Raw genomic sequence first — 19787 nt, 5'->3', positions numbered from 1 at the left:
TTGTTTGTGTATTTTTAGTAGAGATGGGGTTTTGCCATGTTGGCCAGGCTGGTCTCAAACTCCTGACCTCAGATGATCTACCCGTCTCAGTCTCCCAAAGTGCTGGGATTACAGGCGTAAGTCACTGTGCCCAGCAGCCAAGTGCTCTTAAGCAGAAATAAATGTCAAAAGAAAAACAATGAAGTAATATTTTTGGAAAATACATACTCAGCAATGCTATCCCCATTCATAAACAACATAATAATAATTTCAGGGCTGGGTGCAGTGGCTCAAGCCTGTAATCCCAGCTCTTTGGGAGGCCAAGGTAGGCAAATCACCTGAGGTCAGGAGTTCGAGACCAGCCTGGCCAACATAGTGAAACCCCATCTCTACTAAAAATACAAAAATAGGCTGGCACGGTGGCACACGCCTGTAAGCCCAGCTTCTCGGGAGGCTAAGACAGGAGAATTGCATGAATCCGGGAGGCGGAGGTTGCAGTGAGCCAAGATGGCACCACTGCATTGCATCCTGGGTGACAGAGCAAGACTCATCTCAAAAATATAAAATAAAATAAAATAAAATAAAATAAAATAAAATAAAATAATAAAATAAAATAAAAATTTCAAGTAAACAGATGTCCCAAAAGGACATAACCTACATATCAACTTTGAAAAAGAAAAACTCACACACATTACAACTAAGAGACAAATACAAATATGAAAATGGCAAAGACAAAAGGTGAATAGATGACAGAGGTAAATTACAAAAATATAATTACACAGAAATATGAATATTTTTAAAAAGAAAACAAAGTTGTCTCTTTCTGCCTAGAATCAGTGTTTACCAAGAAATTAATATAAAACAACTAAGAAGCTATTAAATAATAAACAATTCAGTAATGTAGCCAGATAAGATTTAAATGTCAATATATAAATACCTACAGCTTTTATTTGGAGACTATCTTATTACATCAGTGACTATGCCTATCCCTGCGACTAAAATACAAAACGAAAACAACTCTACACTGCCTTAATTACTGTAACTCTCTAGTTAGCCCTAACAGCTGGTAGAGCAACATGTCTAAGAAGGCACTTTAATATTAATCTTGTCTCCAACAACCTGACAAACATTCCTGTTATTTCTGATAATCTGCCTGTAGACACTTCCATTTCTTACGGAAACAATTATATCATCTGTAAAATAAATGCAAATTGAAATCCTCTTTTTAATCTTTATGGCTATAATTCATATTTCTATTAACTGTGTTCTTCAGATCTTTGATATTCTTTCTGAATTTTGTCTGCTTGATCTATTAATACTCTGAAGAGGTATGTTTAATTTTTTATTGTAGCTTAATCAATTTTTGCTCCACATATTAAGTCTACTTTATTAGTTGCATACACTCAAATATGAAGGAATAATAAATACTCTGAGGCATACAGACTTCAGAAGCTTTGACATGCAGACTTCCGTTAAAACAATTTTTGATTAAAGACTTAAAAAGAGAAGAGATAAATATAGAATGTGTAGCAAAAAGTATATCAAGAGATACGGACATGGGGCTGATAAAATACCTTGGTGAATTTGTTATCTTTGTAAAAATTGCAATGACCAAAGAAAAATGCATATCCATAATAACCAAGAATAGAAAGTCTAGAGAATATCAAAACACTGTGGTTTTATACAAGAATTCAAAAAAAAAAGTTACAGAATGCTAAAATGCTTATCTTATAGGAGGGGGATATCAGTATGTTTCCACCTCCAAAAAAACTATAAAAGGCTTAAAAACAAACATATAAAAAGTAAAAATATAAAATAAAAAATTAAAATAGTAGAAATTGATTCAAAGATATGAATAATAATACCAAAAATAAATGGATTCAACTCATCATTAATCACAAAAATTTACAGATTAGGAAAAAGCAAAATCAAAGTCTTCTATTTTTAAGAGATATGCCTATAATAATAGAGCCCACAAAGACTGTAAGGATGAAGGAAGACACATCAGGCAAATGCTAATCAAATGAAACAGGTGTAATTATATTTATATCAGTTATAGACTTTGAGACCAAAAATGTGTCATTAATGACATCACTATAAATCATCAATATAATAATTTGGTGATGTCAAATCACCCAAAAAATGCAAAAACTTAAACACATATAATCATCAATAGCTTTTCTTTTACATCAATAGAGGTTTTACATTCAACAGAAAATGTAATGGTTGAAAAATACCATTCTGAATAACAAACTAATAAAAATTTCCAACCAGAAATAAACTAAATAAATCTTTAATTTACAAAACTACAAAATCTATTTTAGGTCATAAAAGAAGATGTAACTATACATGATAAATAGATTGCTAAGGAACATTCTAAATTTTAACACTTAAAAAAAAATATATGTTCTCCTCAGAATAATCTTTTAAATTAACAAAACTCCAATCAGAATTATAGACACATAGAAGAGAGAAGTGAGGAATCAAAGACCTTGTTCCAATGGAGTTTGCATTCTATTAATAGATGAGAAAACCAATAATAATCACACAAATAAGACATTTTAAGAGAGTGGTATATGCTATGAAGATAGCAAGGTAATGTTTTGGAATAGGTGTTACAAATTGCTGCCCGCAGACCAAATCTGGTCCACAGTCTGTTTTTGTAGATAGTTTATGATAACACAGCTACCACCAATCATTTACAAATTGTCTATGGTTGCCTGTCTGCTACATTGGCAGAGTTTAGTAGGAACAATAGAGACCATCTGGCCTGTCATGCCTAAAATACCTATTATTTGGCCCTTTACAGCAAAGCTTACCAATCCGTATTATAGGTTCAAAGAAGGTTGCTTTACAAAAGGCACACAAAAGGAAATAACATCTGAAATTATAAATGAAAAATGAGAAGCAAGTCATGTAAACAATCAGTGAAAAAGTTCCTGGCCAAACACACACACACACACACACACACACACACACACACACACACACAGAGAGAGAGACAGAGACAGAAACAGAGACAGCGACAGAGACAGAGACTGAGAGCAAGTGCAAAGACAAATGAAAATGAGGTTGCGCTGTTTGAGGAAAAAAAAAGAATTCCACTGTGCTTAGAATGATTTTTGGAGGGTTGTAAGAGACAAAGTCAGAAAGTAGGTAAGGGCCACATCATGGAAAACCATGAGAAGACCTCAAGCTGGGGAGTGAGATGGTCTGATTTTTAATTTTTAAATGTCACCCTGGTGGCAGATTGGAAAAAGTCTGAAGAAAATCAAAACTGAAAATGGGAAAACTACTCAAGGAGGCGTCTAAAAAGGACCAGACTCAAAATGACAGTGCCTTGGACAGGGTGGGAGAAGTAGAACAAAGATAAATATCTTTGGGATATATTGTATAAGGAAATCCAACTGAACTACTAAACACCCTCACAAAGTAAGGGGAGGAAAGAAAGGTATCAGAGAATGGGACTCAAAGAAGGTTTTCCAATCAGGAATCAAAGGCTTTCAGATATTTGACAAAAGTAAGTATATAGGCATTATGTACATTTACTGAAATGAGGAAGTCGAGTAAAGAATGAAATTTTGGAAAATGAGGAAAAATCAAGAGTTCTGTTTTGAAAATATTGAATATGACTTTCTAATAAAATATCTAAATGATGATATCAAACAAAGTCAGAGAAATCAGTCTGCAGCTCAGAAAAGTGATCAAAACTACACATTTTGGAACATCAAAATTTAGATGCTACTTAAAACTATGGGAACTGATAAGGTCAAGTGGGGAAAAAAGTAAAAAGACTAAAACGGTGCAGTCAGTGACAGAGTAGGAAAAATTGGAAAGTATGATAGGAAAGTCAAGAAATAGACTGTTTCAACTGTTCGATTCTGTGGGATGCTTCCTTAGAAAAGCAATGTCTATGGAGTTGTGGGGATTGAAGAGGAAATGGGTGGTACAGATTTGGTGACGAGTTTAGGCAACTATTTTGGGAAGGGTTGATCTGAAAGAAAATACAGAAATGGTGCTATAGTTGGAGAAGTACAAGGGGAGTAGAAAAATTTTATTTTTAACATAAGATATATTAAAACATGTATATGTGTGCTAAGGAAATTGGTCCAGTAGAGTCTAAGCAATTGTTGATAAGGGAGAAATGGAAAAGCAAAGGCCCTTATAGTGTTAAAGGAATAAAATTTAGAGCAAAACAATTTAAAAATAGGCTTTTTTTAGGAACAGAGGCATTCTTTCCTTGATAATAAAGGCAGAGAAAATAAGTATGAGTGCAAAAAAGTTTGTTGATTGTGGTGGTGAAAAAAAATGGGGATATTCCCATCTATTTGCTTATATTTTCTCAATGAAGTAGGAGGTAAAATTATTAGCTAGTGCAGATAAAGGTTTGAGAATAGAGATGAAATTTTAAAACACTTATTTGGAGAGTATTAAAAGGGCAATGCAGGAAAACTACCAGGTAGTTTTGCATTTTCCTTTGATAAAGTTCAAGACCAACCAGTCAACACAGCTATATGATTTTTCCCCCCAGCAATGTGAGGGTGAAGAAAGTCAGACACAGAGTAGTGAAGAGTTGGGTTAACCAGAGTCTGAGTTTTGCTACACAAATAGAAGAAACGGGAGTGGGAAGAAAATATGCAGTATTAGCTAAGGACTGATAACTATAACGGACCATAAAACCTCACGTGGGTAAGGGTATAAAAGAAGACAGCAGGGCACTAGGAAAGGGTGAAAATGAGAAAACAAGTAGGGTTAATGAATAACAAATTTCAATGAGTTTGAATAATTATGGCATGGGTACTCAGTGAGCAAGAAGGACTAAAGGTGGTAAGATATTTGAATTTGATATTTCATAGGTAATATTATTAATGACAAGGTATAGGATAATACCATTGTTATACCCTAGTGCACGGGTCAGGAAACCCATAAAATTTTTAAAGGAAAGAAAGAATAAAACCCCAGAATCAATGAGCATATATAATTCCCAATTTTGGTTTCTAAATATTATTCTCCAACATAAGAAACCATGGCATCTTGTGGAAATGGGAACTAGTTGATACCAGGGCTGGAAGACGGAAAGTACAAGGTAAGCCTGAAATATCTTGTAGTGCCAGAAAATAAGGATGCACTCAACAAATGATGCAGTCATGTTAAAAAACACAGAAGCCAAATTGAGGGGGAGTCTTAATGACCAGATCTGGAACAATTTGAGCTATAAAATAAATAATGAAAGTAATTTCATATATATCATAAAATTAAATAGATATCCATGAGTCCATACTGATATAAATAAATAATTAAACAAATTAATGAGGAGGGAGAAGGAACAGCTCTCCCTTACAGTTAACAGATGTAAAAGAAATTATGAAATAGAAAATCATCATTTGGTAAATACATTAATAATAATTCTTTCATATAAGAATAATCAATGTATGGTAAAAGTTGCCTTTTCCAGCTTCCAAAGCCTGTCCTCATTTGTTGGTTCATGGTCCCTTCCCTCACATCTCTCCACTTGCTTCCATCATCACATCTTCTACTACTGTAGTCAAATTTCCTCCGCTTCCCTTTCATAAGAATACTTGTTATTACACTGAGTACACCAGAATAGTCCAGAATAGTCTCTCTCAAAATCCTTAGTTTAAGCATATATGCTAACTTCCTCTTATCTTTTAAGGTAAGTATGTATCACAGGTTCTTGGGAGGATGTAGACATCTTTGGGGATGCATTACTCACCCTAACACAGAGTATCAGTAGATAAATAAATGACTGGAAAACTAATACAATTTAGTAACCATTTTCTCTAGGTAGAGAAATTAGTAATTTTTATTTTTATTTATCTCTTTTCTAGAAGGAACATGCAGTATTTCTACTATTGGGTCAAAAAAAAATGTAAACCAGTGTTCAGAGAGTTTCTTTGTTTTAATCCTTGATCTTCAACATGTTTTTCACATGATGTATACCTACATATTAAATAGATTGATATACAGATGACCCTATACAACACAGGTTTGAACTATGCAAGTCCACTCATATGTGAATTTTCTTCCACATGTGCCACCTCTGAGACAGGAAAACCAACCCCTCCTCTTCCTCATCCTCAGTCTACTCAACATGATGATGCTGAGAATGAAGACCTTTATGACGATCCATTTCCACTTCTACTTATAGTAAACATAGTTTCTCTTCCTTATGACTTTCTTAATATATTTTCTTTTCTCTAGCTTACTTGACTATAAGAATACAGTATATAATGCATATAACATACAAAATATATGTGAATCAACTGTTTATGTTATTGGTTAAGGTTTCTGGCCAATAGTATCCTATTAGCAGTTAAGTTCAGGGAGAGTAAAAAGATATATGCAGATTTTCGACTACATGCAGGGTTGGTGCCTCTATACCCCATGGGGTTCAAGGGTCAACTGTATTTATGTTTCTCTCCAAAAATGGCATATTTCATTCCTAATACACAAACTTCTCAGATATAGGCTAACAAAAACATACAAGATAATCAGTCTCTCATCCTAGTCTTACATGACCAGAATATGCCCAGGGTTAAGTTTCAACGTGCAGAAGTTGATTTTTTTAAGGTTGTTTAGTCAATACTGGTCTAACAGCCATAGTGCAAAAAAGTGTCTGCTATTTACTACAAGAACAAATTATATACTAAATTAAGCTGATGAGTAAAACACATTGCATGAAAAAGGAGTTTAAGCAAAAAAGTATATATATAAAGAGAAAAGGCTTTTAACGTATACAAGATGTTTAAAGAAGTCAGATATTAAAAACTAATGATGAGCTGGAAAGTGATGACTAAAAATGTATATGCATAAAAAGACATTTTGAAAGAGAACTTAAACTAAGAAGAAAGTTTCTGAGTACATTATATGCTTGGAATGATGAACAGCAAGTAGCGAATATTTAAGATTTGCTTTACTCTTGCAACAAAATCTGCAGGAAATAATGTATTTTTTAAGAAGATAGTAACCAGTGATAAAAAATCATCAAGGTATATATTGGAAATATCTTTATATCTGAGATGCAAGATGGCAGGCATGTTAGGATAACAAATAAAAATAAGCCTGATTTGCATATGCTATATCAATGGCACTACTCATGTAAATTTCAACTAATTGGAAACAAGAATCTTAGATATAAATTTTGAATTGTTTCTGAAATTTTATATTTGAAGTTTTTGAGAAACAAACTGCAGCTTAATAATTTGCTTTTTCACTGAGTTACTGTTTCCGTTTTAATTTAGCATCATCTATACCATTTAAGGAGATCTTGGTTGTAATCTCCCATGTAACAACTAAGTTATTTTATGCAAGTTAATTAAGTTCAATGAGACCCAGTGGTACAACAGGGATAAAACCACCTATGTCATAGGATTACTCTGTGAATTAAACATAATTATGTGAGTGTGTATTTGGCTTAGAGAAGACTGTCTGATAAAATAAAGGCATTCGATAAAGTTATTTTACTTCCTTATTCACTGTAGTGATTTCTGAATGAATTCTGAAGGATTTCAAAAGTTAGATTCTCGTATGTATATTTATATTCATATGTTTGTTAATAAACATATGTTTATGATCTTACAGTCAGCCATCCTGAGGAGTCTGTAAAGGATACATACAGACTTTGACAACAATATCAAGAGTCCAAAAACGTTTAAACAATGGTACGATTATAAATATAAGTATCTGAAAACTTAGACTATTGTTTAGTAAATGATAAAAACCCATGTGAATAAAAGCACAAGTATTTTAATAGTCTCAGTGTGCTGTAGTGATATTTTACAGATAGCTCTAGGAACATACCTCAAAAAATAAACCAAAAATGGTCTCTTTTATGCTCTATTGCCCCCACCAAGCTGCTTTACATACTGAAAGCAGGCTGATTATTTTAAAAGCAAAATGTAACATTTTTATCTCCTCTAAATATCCTTCAATGGCATCCTATTTTTCTTATGATAAAGACCATATCTTACATGTTCTATAAAGCACAGCATTGTTTGGATCTTGCAGATCTCGTAAGCTTCCTATTTTTGCTTTGTATATTCTAGGTGTTTCAGTGTTGGTTTTCTTTTAGTAACTCAAACATTCCATGTTCTTTCTAGCCACAAATCTTTGTACATGCTGTCCCTTTTGGTTTCACTTCTTCCTATCTATCCTCATACTATCACATCTTATCAAGTCATTTCTTCAAATCAAAACTCAATCATTCCCTTACCTCAACTACTCCCTATCCCACAAATTAGGTCAGGCCCTCTTGTAATATATTCCCTAAGCTCTATAAAGTTCGGGAATACATTCCCAAAACTCTACAATTCTCATTCAGAGTTCTTATGAAAATCACACCTAAGAAAATCATATAACTGGTTTAATATTTATTTTCTCTAGTAGTGTATAAGCTTCAATAGAGGAAAAACCATTTTGTTCACTTTGTTATCCAGAGTCTAACAAAGTAGCTAGTCAATAAATATATGTAGAATGAATAAACACAAGTCAGTAAATGCAAGTAAATGACAGTCTCTCCAAGCTCTAACAGTCAAATCCTCCAGAAAGTAATTTAATGAGAAAAAATATGTCACACTTGGGAATACTGAAATTATTAGAAATTATTATATAAAATTGTTTTGTATGTAAATATTTAATAAATACTAATTTTTCCTTGTTTGCTCAACTGTACTATCCATGTTTAAAATTACTGAACCTGAAACATTTAAAACAATTTCAAAAATAAAATCTATTGCACAAATTTTGCAGGTTCAACATTTGCTGGATATCATATCATAGCAAAAAACACAGTTGTAATCCAGACTCTGAAAACTACTAATTGTCTGACCTAAATACACATTTAAATTCATTCAGTCTTACAAATAAATTTTTACATAAATAGATAAAAAAGAATAGATGATTATCACCAATGCCATACATTAATTCTTCTAATTTATGGGATTTTTAATAATATGCCATGACCTATCAGAAGTCACCTTTTTTTTTTACTTCATAGTAGCTCAAAATCACTAAACTTTCAATTATCCTTCAATGATGAATGGTCATCTATTTAGTTTCATTTGAAAGAAATGTTCAACAGGTTAAGAAAACAAACCTTGAAATTCATTTTTCTTCAAAGAAAAGACTGATGCTTAAAGTTTTTCAATGATATAATAGTATTACCTTATGTCCATAATAAACTTAAAGCAACTTTTACTTGATAATCTACAATATGATCTCCAGACATTTTTGCTCAAGTACCCTAACAATAAAAATGCTTGCACATACAGCTACAATAAATGTATATTCACTTATTTATTAATAATTTATATGAGTCTACTAGCATTAAACATAACTGAAGGTCTGTTATGAGTCATACAGATTTCTAAGTATGGAAATCCAATAAAACAAGGTCCTGTGTTCAAAGAATTTCTTTCTAGTAAAATTTCATTTTACTTAAAAACCTAAATTCAAATTAAAAACAGAAAACAACCGAGATAATTGTATACTATGTAAGTGTTAGGATGGAAATAAAAGGTTTGTGATATCTGGAGAAGTCACTTTTGTTAGGGTTGGAATATTAGCTGGGGATAGAGTACTTGAGAGAAAAAAGTAGTAAATTCTATAATCTATCGTAAAGTTTGAGATATCTAAGGAAAAGTAAATTAAGTAATTAAAGACATACAAATAAAATGACTTGCCATATGTCTTAGTCTGTTTTGTGCTGCTATAACAGAATGCTACAAAATATCACATACTGGACAATTTACAATAAATATAAATGTATGGGGTCACAGTTTTGAAGGCTGGGAAGTAAAAGACCAAACAGCTGGCATCTGGTGAGGGCCTTCTTGCTGTGTCATCCCACGGCAGAAGGCCAAAGGGCAAGAGAGAACAAGAGGGGACTGAACTTGCCTTTCAATAACAGCACAAATCTCACCTATGAGGGTGGAGTTTTCAAGGCCTAGTCACCTCTTAAAAGTCCCGATCCCAGCACTTTGGGAGGCCAAGAAGGGCAGATCATGAGGTCAGGAAATCAAGTCCATCCTGGCTAACACGGTGAAACCCCGTCTCTACTAAAAATACAAAAACAAAATAAGCCGGGCATGGTGGCAGGCACCTGTAGTCCCAGCTACTCAGGAGGCTGAGGCAGGAGAATGGCGTGAACCCGGGGGCGAAGCTTGCAGATAGGGCCACTGCACTCCAGCCTGGGCAACAGAGCAAGACTCCATCTCAAAACAAAAACAAAAACAAAAACAAAAAAAAGGTCCCATGTCTTAATACTGTTAAAATGTCAATTAAATTTCAGCATGAGTTTTGGAGGCAACAAGCATTCAAACCATAGTACCATATAAATTCCCAAATTATCAGGAACTTAATCTTATACTCCATCTTGTTCATACATTTAGTGGCATATTCTAATACAAGTATGGGAGCCAGTGGATGCAGTTAGAGTTACAGCTTGTTTGGATATCTATTAAAGTAGGAATTTCTTACTATTCTTCCTGTTTGTAATCTAAGTGAATATTCTAAAAGTGTATTTTTAAATTTGAACCTTAAGGTAATTTATTGGAATGAATGCCTTTCAGAAAAACTCAGTTGAATGAAATTCTATAATGGAATTACATAAAATTTTTATATCAATTTTGGGAAGTTACGATATCTTTGGATGAAGATTTCTTATTTGAAAAAATGGTACGATTTTTTAATTGTTTAGATCCTCTTATTTCCTTCAGCATAATGTTTTTATTCTATTCATATAAAAACTTTTTGCTTACCCATACCACTAATTTCCACTTCTTTAATGGTTAAGAGGGTTGAAACCTGCCTTTACTATTTCCTGTGTGATCTTATACAAATTAGCTCAGCTTTCTCTATCTCTGTTTTCTTATCTATAAAATGGGAATAATAAGCACACCCTTCCCATTTGAGTATTACATAAGCTAATACATATAAAAAGCTGAGAACAGTCTAGTACAGTAAGTTCTCCATAAGTGTTAACTAGTATGATCGTTATTTTAAATTCTGGTGGTTGTTCTTTACCAGTTTGGGAAAAATTATGTTTTTTTTACTAAATGCTAATAATGAGCTATATATCTATAAGAAAAAAATTCACAGTAAGAATACTATGCATGTTATGACCTCTATGACATAAAATCATTCTCAGGACATGATGCAGAGATTTATTTAGAAGGCAGGCAGTCCTTTCAGTAGGCCATTCAACATTTTATACACAAATAAAGAACTATTTACCTCTGGCTCAAGGCAGACACAGCCCCACACTAGGGTACATGGCTTAGTAAGAAAAGTAAGTACAGCATATCAGCTCTCAATCTTGCTCTCAGCTGAGTACCCTTACAAAGCATACACACTACACAACTCAACTTGGGGGACCCGGTAGGAGGTTTATGGACATTTTATTTCCTTCCTTAAACTTTTTCTTGTATTATTTTTACAGTGAGTCTATGATTTTTTTTTCCTTTTAGCTATTTTAAATTTTCTTAGAATCATGTTTATTATCCTTCATTTTGGATATGCTAAAAGAGTAAATAATTCTGAAATAAAAATCTAAAAGTACGGGGATATAGGCTTCAGAAAATTTAATAAAAACAGTGATGAATCAAAAAACAAGGTCAAAATGCCAAAAATGTGACTCATTTATGTCTTGTCAGATACTGTTCAACCCATCGTGTCTGCAATCTGTTAAATATAAGAATTTAGATTCTTGGTTTTTATTAAGGTCACTCTGCCCCATTTGCAAAGGAAACAGCCAGATCCTACTTAAATAGCAATTTATATCCAATGGTTAAAAAGTAATATAAAACATTCACTAACAATATGTTCAGTTTAAAACCTGAAAAATATTTTATTCAGTTGTAGAAAACCAGGATAATAATTAGTTTCATTGTTTTCTATTACATATTATTGTAAGTAATTAAACTGACATACTATTTTAAGTCATCTTTTTCAACTTAAATTTCCTACTCTCAAAATAGGTAGTTTTATTATTACTACAAAATTCCACCATGAACTCTAAATGAAAGAAACTCTAAAAAAAGAAATTCAATATAAAACAGTAATTTTTTAAAGAGTAAAAGATGAAATAAAATGTGTTCAATTACTTGGAACTATATTAAAACACAATAATTAGTGGTGTGAGCATTGCAAATTACACGTATTTAAAGAATTAGCAAATTCTACATTTTGAAATATATCATCTATATAGCATTTCCATAGTCTAGTCTTTCATTTTAAGGTTTTCTGTGTTAAAATTGTTATTACAATTAAAAGAAAGCATTTAAGAAAAAAAAAAAAAAAAACAGTAGTACTTTGTGACTACTACTTTTTGTATTTACTAAGAATATATTGAGTAATTCAATGTTTACAAGGGCCAAATTAGTTAACACTGAATGTTTTTCCTCTTTTGTGAGGCATGCTTTGGTTTTTGGTTTTAAACTGAACTTTGAAAAACTACTAAGTAAATAGAGTACAACTGGTGACATATTGCTTTCAGTTAAGTTAATACCACATTGCACTCAATTGCTTTAAGTTACAATGTGGACTTGCATCTTAAATTTCGATCTAATCTTGAAAATTAGAATAGTTTCTATTAACATTATTACAAGAGTTATTGTCCTTTTCTTTTTTAAGCATCATTTCCTTTCAAATATTAAGCTTTAAAGGTCTCACAACAATCCCAAGAGTGCCACCTAGTGTTTTATGGTTATGCTTTTGATATTTCTAAAAGAACACAGGGGTCCTATATAATCTAGAGAAGAGTTGTCCAATAAGGTCACCACTACCATATGTGGCTATTGACTAGTTGAAAAGTGACTGATTTGAATTAAAATGTGATGTAAGTATGGAATGTAAACTTTGTTTCAAACAGCAGTACAAAAAAAGAAAGATATCTCATTAATGATTTAATGACTTTTAAAACTGATTACACATTAAAATGAAAAAATTTTAGATATGTTAAGCTAAAAAAACTTTTATTAACATTTATTTTACTCATTTTCTATAACTTTTTAAAGGAAGCTACTAGAAAATTTTAAATTACATATGTGGCTCACATCATATTTGTATTGGACAACATTGATATAGGAGAAAACTTATGTTAGTCTTCAATATAAAAGTGTTATACATTAGTATATTTGTAATAAACAGAGATTATATAATGTGTTCATAATGGTAACTAGTTACTCCTTTGGCAAATAAAAGAAACTAAAGGCTCAAAAATATAGAAGAGGAATTTCTAATTTTAAAAAATCAAACAAAAAAATATATTCCTATAAAATAAATCCAGGATATTTTAAATAAGAAAAACAAAAATCATGTGGAAAAGCTAGAGAATGAAGACAATTTAAATGACATAGTAATTGGACAGTCTGAGCATCAGTGGGAATAATAATTGCACATGGATTAAAACATGTATGAATCTATAAGCTCATTAGTGACAAAAACTAATTGTCATTTTTGAAAGATATTGAATGAACTTTTTATTTTAAATAAATACATACATGCATAAAAGTAAGTAAAGGAAATAAAATATACAGGGAAAAACTATAGCTTTTATTATGCCTTTCCTATGCGAACAGTAGCAATAAGTAACCAAACAGCTGATGAAAGAAAATTTGTTTTTACCTAAGTATTCAAAACAAAACATGAAGAAGAAATTGGAATATTATAACTTTTCTTTGCTTTTCTTTTTTCTTTCCTTTTTTTTTTTTTTTTTTTTTTTTTTGAGTTTCACTCTTGTTGCCCAGGCTGGAGTGCAATGGCGCAATCTCGGCTCTCCACAACCTCCACCTCCCAGGTTCAAGCAATTCTCCTGCCTCAGCCTCCCATGTAGCTGGGATTACAGGCATGCACTACCACGCCCAGCTAATTTTGCATTCTTAGTAGAGACAGGGTTTCTCCATGTTGGTCAGGCTGGTCTCGAACTCCCCACCTCAGGTGATTCACCCGCCTCAGCCTCCCAAAGTGTTGGGATTACAGGTGTGAGCCACTGTACCCAGTGGAATATTATATCTTTTCAATCTTCATCAATTAAAATCTAAACATTGAGCATCAGTGTGTGCCAAGAACATAAGAGACACCAATAGACATGATATGGCTCTTCTAGACAAAGAAAACCAAACCATCTACAATTATTATTTTCTCCAAAATCAAATACAAATTTGATTAAGCCTCTAAATCAGGGTTTCTCAACCTCAATAGTGTTGATATTTTTGGCCACATAAGTCTTTGTTCTGGGAAGGTTGTCCTTTTCATTGCAGGGTATTTACCAGCATCCCTAGCCTCTACCCCTGAGGTGCCCATGGCACCCACGTCCCACTCCCCAGTTGTGACAAACAAAAATGCCTCCAAACACTGTCAAATGTGTCATAAAGGGTAAAAATGCCTTAACAAAATTTGGGATTTTATTTGCCACATTCTCAATAAAATTTTTTAAAATTAAGAATAGCTAAAAAACGTTTTGTGGATTGGAGGAGGGTGAGGATCTGAAAACTACCTATCAAGTACTATGCTTATTACCTGGAAGATGAAATAATCTGCTCACCAAACCCCCACAACATGCAATTTACCTATATAACAGGCTGCACATGCAACCCTGAACCTAAAATTAAAGTTAAAAAATAAAAATTACTTTAAAAAGCAACTAAGAACATAATTACGTTTTTAAAGATAAAACCGGAATTCATAAATTCTGTAAAAAATAATGATAATTTAAAAATCTTCTAGCAAATGTGGTCAAAACAACAGCAAACAGTATATAAGAGAAGGAAATTATTAAACACAAAATCTGAAATTGATGAACTAAAAAACATGATCCACAGAAAAGATAAATAAAACCAAAAGCTGATGTTATGAAATAGCAAAACATAAATAAAAATAACCACCAATTAAAAAGCACTAGACCCAAAAATTTTTGTTGAAATACTTAATTTTTATTTAAAGATTTAACTATTCCCGTTTTAAAAGGAGATATAGCATTGTTCCAAATTCATTTTTAAAAGCTATTACCACAATTGCAAATAGAATGGAAATTTTCTTTTTTTTTTTTTAGATGGAGTCTCGCTCTGTCACCCAGGCTGGACTGCAGTGGTGCAGTCTTGGCTCACTGCAAGCTCTGCCTCCCAGGTTCATGATATTCTCCCACCTCAGTCTCCTGAGTAGCTGGGACTACAGGTGCCTGCCACCACACCCGGCTAATTTTGTTTTTGTTTTTTATTTTTAGTAGAGATGGGGTTTCACCGCATTAGCCAGGATGGTCTCCATCTCCTGACCTCGTGATCCACCCTTCTTGGCCTCCCAAAGTGCTGGGATTACAGGTGTGAGCCACCGTGCTCGGCCAGAAAATAATTTTTAAAAACTGCAGTCATAGGTCATTTATTTAGAAAAAATAACATACAAAAAAGACAGACCATCTTCATTCATACTAAAAATATTCTAAATTAAAATATAAACAACTAATATTTAGCAGTATCCAAATACTAATATGCCATGACTAAGTTTGGTTTAGCCCAGAATGAAAAGATGTTTAACATGAGAAAATCTACTAATGTAACTTAGTATTTAATAAGGTAAAATAAAGTTATTCATGATATAACCTTGTCACAAAATACAATAGGAATTTGCTTAATTTGATTCAAGGAATATTCCATAAATTATAATAAACATCCTACCTGATAAGGATATCTATTATCATCACTGTGATTCAGCCCAGAAATAGAGGTCTCAACATCCCAATAAGGGGGAAAAATATTGAAAAAGGAATAAAACTGTGCTTATTTGCATGTAATATAATTAACTGCATTTAAAATCCAAGCAAATCTACAAACAGAATTTAGTAAGCATTCACCAAAGTGAATGAATGTAAGATCAATATACTAAAATGAATTTTATTTTTATATGTCAGAGTAGATAACAAAAGTTTGAAAAATACAATTTAAAATAGCAACAAAAAACTGAAAAAAAAGATAAATTTTGCACACCCAACAAATCATTTTCAAGGCATGAACACATAAAATCAAGTTCAACATTATTAGTCATTTCAGAAATACAAAACAAAACCACAAAATGCCACTACACACACTCTAGAATGTCTATGATCAAAGAGACAGACAATGTTGTATTGATGAGGACATCAAGGAATGAAATTTCTAGTATCAAAATTTTCTAGTATAAATTTTAAAATGTTACCAACGTTCTGGAAAGCCATTTGGCAGTTTCTAAAATAATTAAGCAAAAACTTATCATACAACCAAACTATACACTGCTAGGAATATATCCAAGGAAAATAAAAACATATGTTCACATAAAGACCCTATGAATGTTCATTCACTGCAGCATTTTTCTTAATAGACAAAACCTAGAAACAATCCCAAAGTCCATGAACTTACGTATGGACAAAAAAGATAGTATATTCACACAATATATACCATTAACTAAACTAAAAATACTAAAATCGCGATACTAACAAAGTAAAATAGAAATTTCTGAAAATCATATAAATTAAGGCAGGAAATGCACTGGACATAAACACCCTTTTCTGATAAAAAATGTACACCAAAGTTGGAATAGAAGGCAATTTCCTTAACCTGATAAAGACAGTTAGCAAAAACCTGCAAGATACTTAATGATAAAAGACTGAATGCTTTCCCTCTTAGATCAGAAACAAGACAAGAATAAATACTTGCATGTTCACATCTTCTAAACACATTATTAAAGGTGTTAGCTATAGCAATAAGGCAGAAAAAAGAAATAAAACCATCAAGATAGGAAAAGAAGAAATCCAACTGCCATTATTTGCAGAAAACATTGTATGTGTAGAAATTCTGAGAGAATCAACAAAAAATGGTACTAGAAGTAAAATGTGACTTTTGCAAAGCTACAGGATGTAAAACCAATATAAAATCAATTATAAATGCCAGAAACAATCAGAAATGAAATATTTAAGCTATCATTATCAATAGCATCACAAATTTAAAATACAGAAGGATAAATCTGACAAAAATGTGAAATGTGTAGTTATAATTATAAAATATTAATAATAAAAATTAAAGAATTGAGAAAAAATGAAAAATATGATAATTCCAGACTCACTACAGTTAACATGCCAATTCTCCCCAAATTCATCATAAGTTAAACAAAATCACAAAACAAATTATAGCATTTTTTTGAAAACTGAAAGGCAGATTCTAAAATTCACTTGCAAATGCAAAAAAAAAAAGGAGTAGTCAAAACAAGTTTGAAAAGGAAGAACAAAGTTGGAGAATAAATACTAACCAATTTCCAAACTTATAAAATCACATTAATTGTAATGTCCAGACGCTTTTCTGTTTCATTAATCTATTTGCTTATTTTTATGCTAATGCGGCATATTTACAAACAAGTGTTTTTCAGCAAAGATGCATAGGAATTCATTGCTAAGTATAGTCTTTATATAAAGTGTGCTTGAATATTTAAATATTTACGTGGAGAAAAAGAACTTCAATCCATCACCTACTATATATACAAATATTAATTCAAAATGGACCATATACTTAAATAGAAAACTTAAAAATGTAATATTTCTACCAAAACCTTGGGAAAATCATAGTCACCTGTTAGGCTAAGATTTCACAAAAGAACAAACTGATAAGTCAAGATTCATCTAAATTAAAATCTGTTCTTCAAGAAAACAGTGTTAATAGGGTAAAAAGACAAGTTACCACTAGTAAAAAATATTTGCAAGTCATATATTTGATAAAGGACTTGTATCTAGAATGAAGTATGTGGAAAATTCATTAATATAAAAACAATCTAAAAAGTGGGCAATGGATTTCAACAGACCCTTCATCTAATAAAATATACAGATGGCAAACAATCCTATGAAAAGATGCTGAACATCATTAGTAATTAGGAAAATGCAAATTAAAATGAGAGTTACATACCATTCCACACCTATTAGAATGGCTAAAACTTGGACTAACTCTGAAAAAGGCTGTGAAATGTGGAAGAACTGAAACTCTCATACACTGCTGATGGGAATGTAAAATGGTACAACCATTTGGGAAACAGCATTTGGCTGTTTCTTTAAAAGTTAAAGATAGGCTGGGCGCAGAGGCTCGCATCTGTAATCCCAACACTTTGGGAGGCCGAGGCAGGCAGATCATGAGGTCAGGAGTTCGAGACCAGCCTGACCAACATGGCAAAACCCCATCTCTACTAAAAATACAAAATTTAGCTGGCCGTGGTGGCAGGCTCATTTAATGCCAGCTACTTGGGAGGCTAAGGCAGGAGAATCACTTGAACCTGAGAGGCAGAGGTTGCAGTGAGCTGAGATCGTGCCATTGCACTCCAGCCTGGGCCACAAAAGCAAGACTCCGTCTCAGAAAACAAAACAAAAGTTAAATGTATACCTATCATATAATCAGTACCCAATGAAAGTATCTGTTGGTACAAAATCAGTGCAGCCTTTTAGTAATGCCCAAAATTCTGCAAAATATCTATTATAAAATTCAAGTTCTTCAAAAATCCATCATAATGAAAAAGATTACATTAAAATCACATGAGTTTACTCAAGTTCTATACTTTGTTCTATGTTCAGAATAAAATCTATTGCTATTTCACTGTTCAGAGTAAAAAAAAATGCACCAAATATAATTAAGATAATATATTTCTTAGCCATATACATGAAGTTATATTATAAAATTTAAGAAACAGAAATTGCAAGATATTAATGACAATTTTAGTTATTTAAGATGACCTTTATTATTTGAAACTAATAGTATGTACCAATTATTTAAAATGAAGAATATACAAATACTTACAATAACATGTTCCTCTAAGTGGATTACCAACATAGCGATTTTCAGAGTCACATCTGCAGAAACACAAAAACTCATTTACTATTAAACAATGCAATTCAAAAGCCTCATGTTTTACTACAAGCAAAAAAGTATTTATATTCTACATCAAAACATACTTAAAACTATACCATTATTTGAAATTTCAAAAACACATCTTCGAAAGATGTGTGTGAAATCTGAATTAATTGTAGAAAGCTTTATATATGAGAAAAAGTGAGAGATGAAATAGTGAAGAAAAAGAAAAGCATACATGATAGGCATATAAGGAATGTTAAAAGGCAGATGAAATATAATTATGAGCTTTGGGATATGTATCCTGCCTTAATAAAGAGAAGAAGTGAAAGTCTGAAATAAGATACAGAGATATTTTTAGGTAGAAGAAAATTCAGGGAATTCATAAATCCACATTATTTTCACACTTGTGATTTTTTTTTTTTTTTTTTTGAAATTAACATATTTTCTCCAGTTTCTCCACCAATTAATCTGTATTTTTTTTTTTTTTTTTTGAGACGGAGTCTCGCTCTGTCACCCAGGCTGGAGTGCAGTGGCCGGATCTCGGCTCACTGCAAGCTCCGCCTCCCGGGTTCACGCCATTCTCCTGCCTCAGCCTCTGGAGTAGCTGGGACTACAGGCGCCCGCCACCTCGCCCGGCTAGTTTTTTGTATTTTTTAGTAGAGACGGAGTTTCACCGTGTTAGCCAGGATGGTCTCGATTTCCTGACCTTGTGATCCGCCCGTCTCGGCCTCCCAAAGTGCTGGGATTACAGGCTTGAGTCACCGCGCCTGGCCAATCTGTATTTTTAAAAACAGATCTCCTCCAGTAAATAATGGGAAAAAAAGGTTTCCCTAATTAATCCAAACAAAATTGACTAATATAGATTAAATTCATGAGCTCAAACTTTGAATTCACATAAACACATTTTTAAAAAGTGAAAGAACATATGAGCATTCA

The 19787-nt window shown here is 32.3% G+C and overlaps 1 protein-coding gene across 4 annotated transcripts in view; it reads right to left on the bottom strand.

The window, feature by feature from the left end:
- ATRNL1 (attractin like 1) overlaps positions 1–19787 on the bottom strand; it is an 827091-nt gene that overhangs the window by 490633 nt on the left and 316671 nt on the right. For all 4 annotated transcript variants that reach the window (XM_050804667.1, XM_050804668.1, XM_050804669.1 and 1 more), the window contains one exon: positions 18798–18850. In XM_050804667.1, the coding sequence (XP_050660624.1) occupies positions 18798–18850 (53 nt within the window). The remainder of the gene's footprint in view (positions 1–18797; positions 18851–19787) is intronic.

Source organism: Macaca thibetana, chromosome 9 (assembly GCF_024542745.1).
Source record: "Macaca thibetana thibetana isolate TM-01 chromosome 9, ASM2454274v1, whole genome shotgun sequence".
NCBI classification, from domain to species: Eukaryota; Metazoa; Chordata; class Mammalia; order Primates; family Cercopithecidae; genus Macaca; species Macaca thibetana.
Note: the sequence above shows the minus strand (reverse complement) of the source record. Positions and strands in the feature narration are given on the sequence as shown.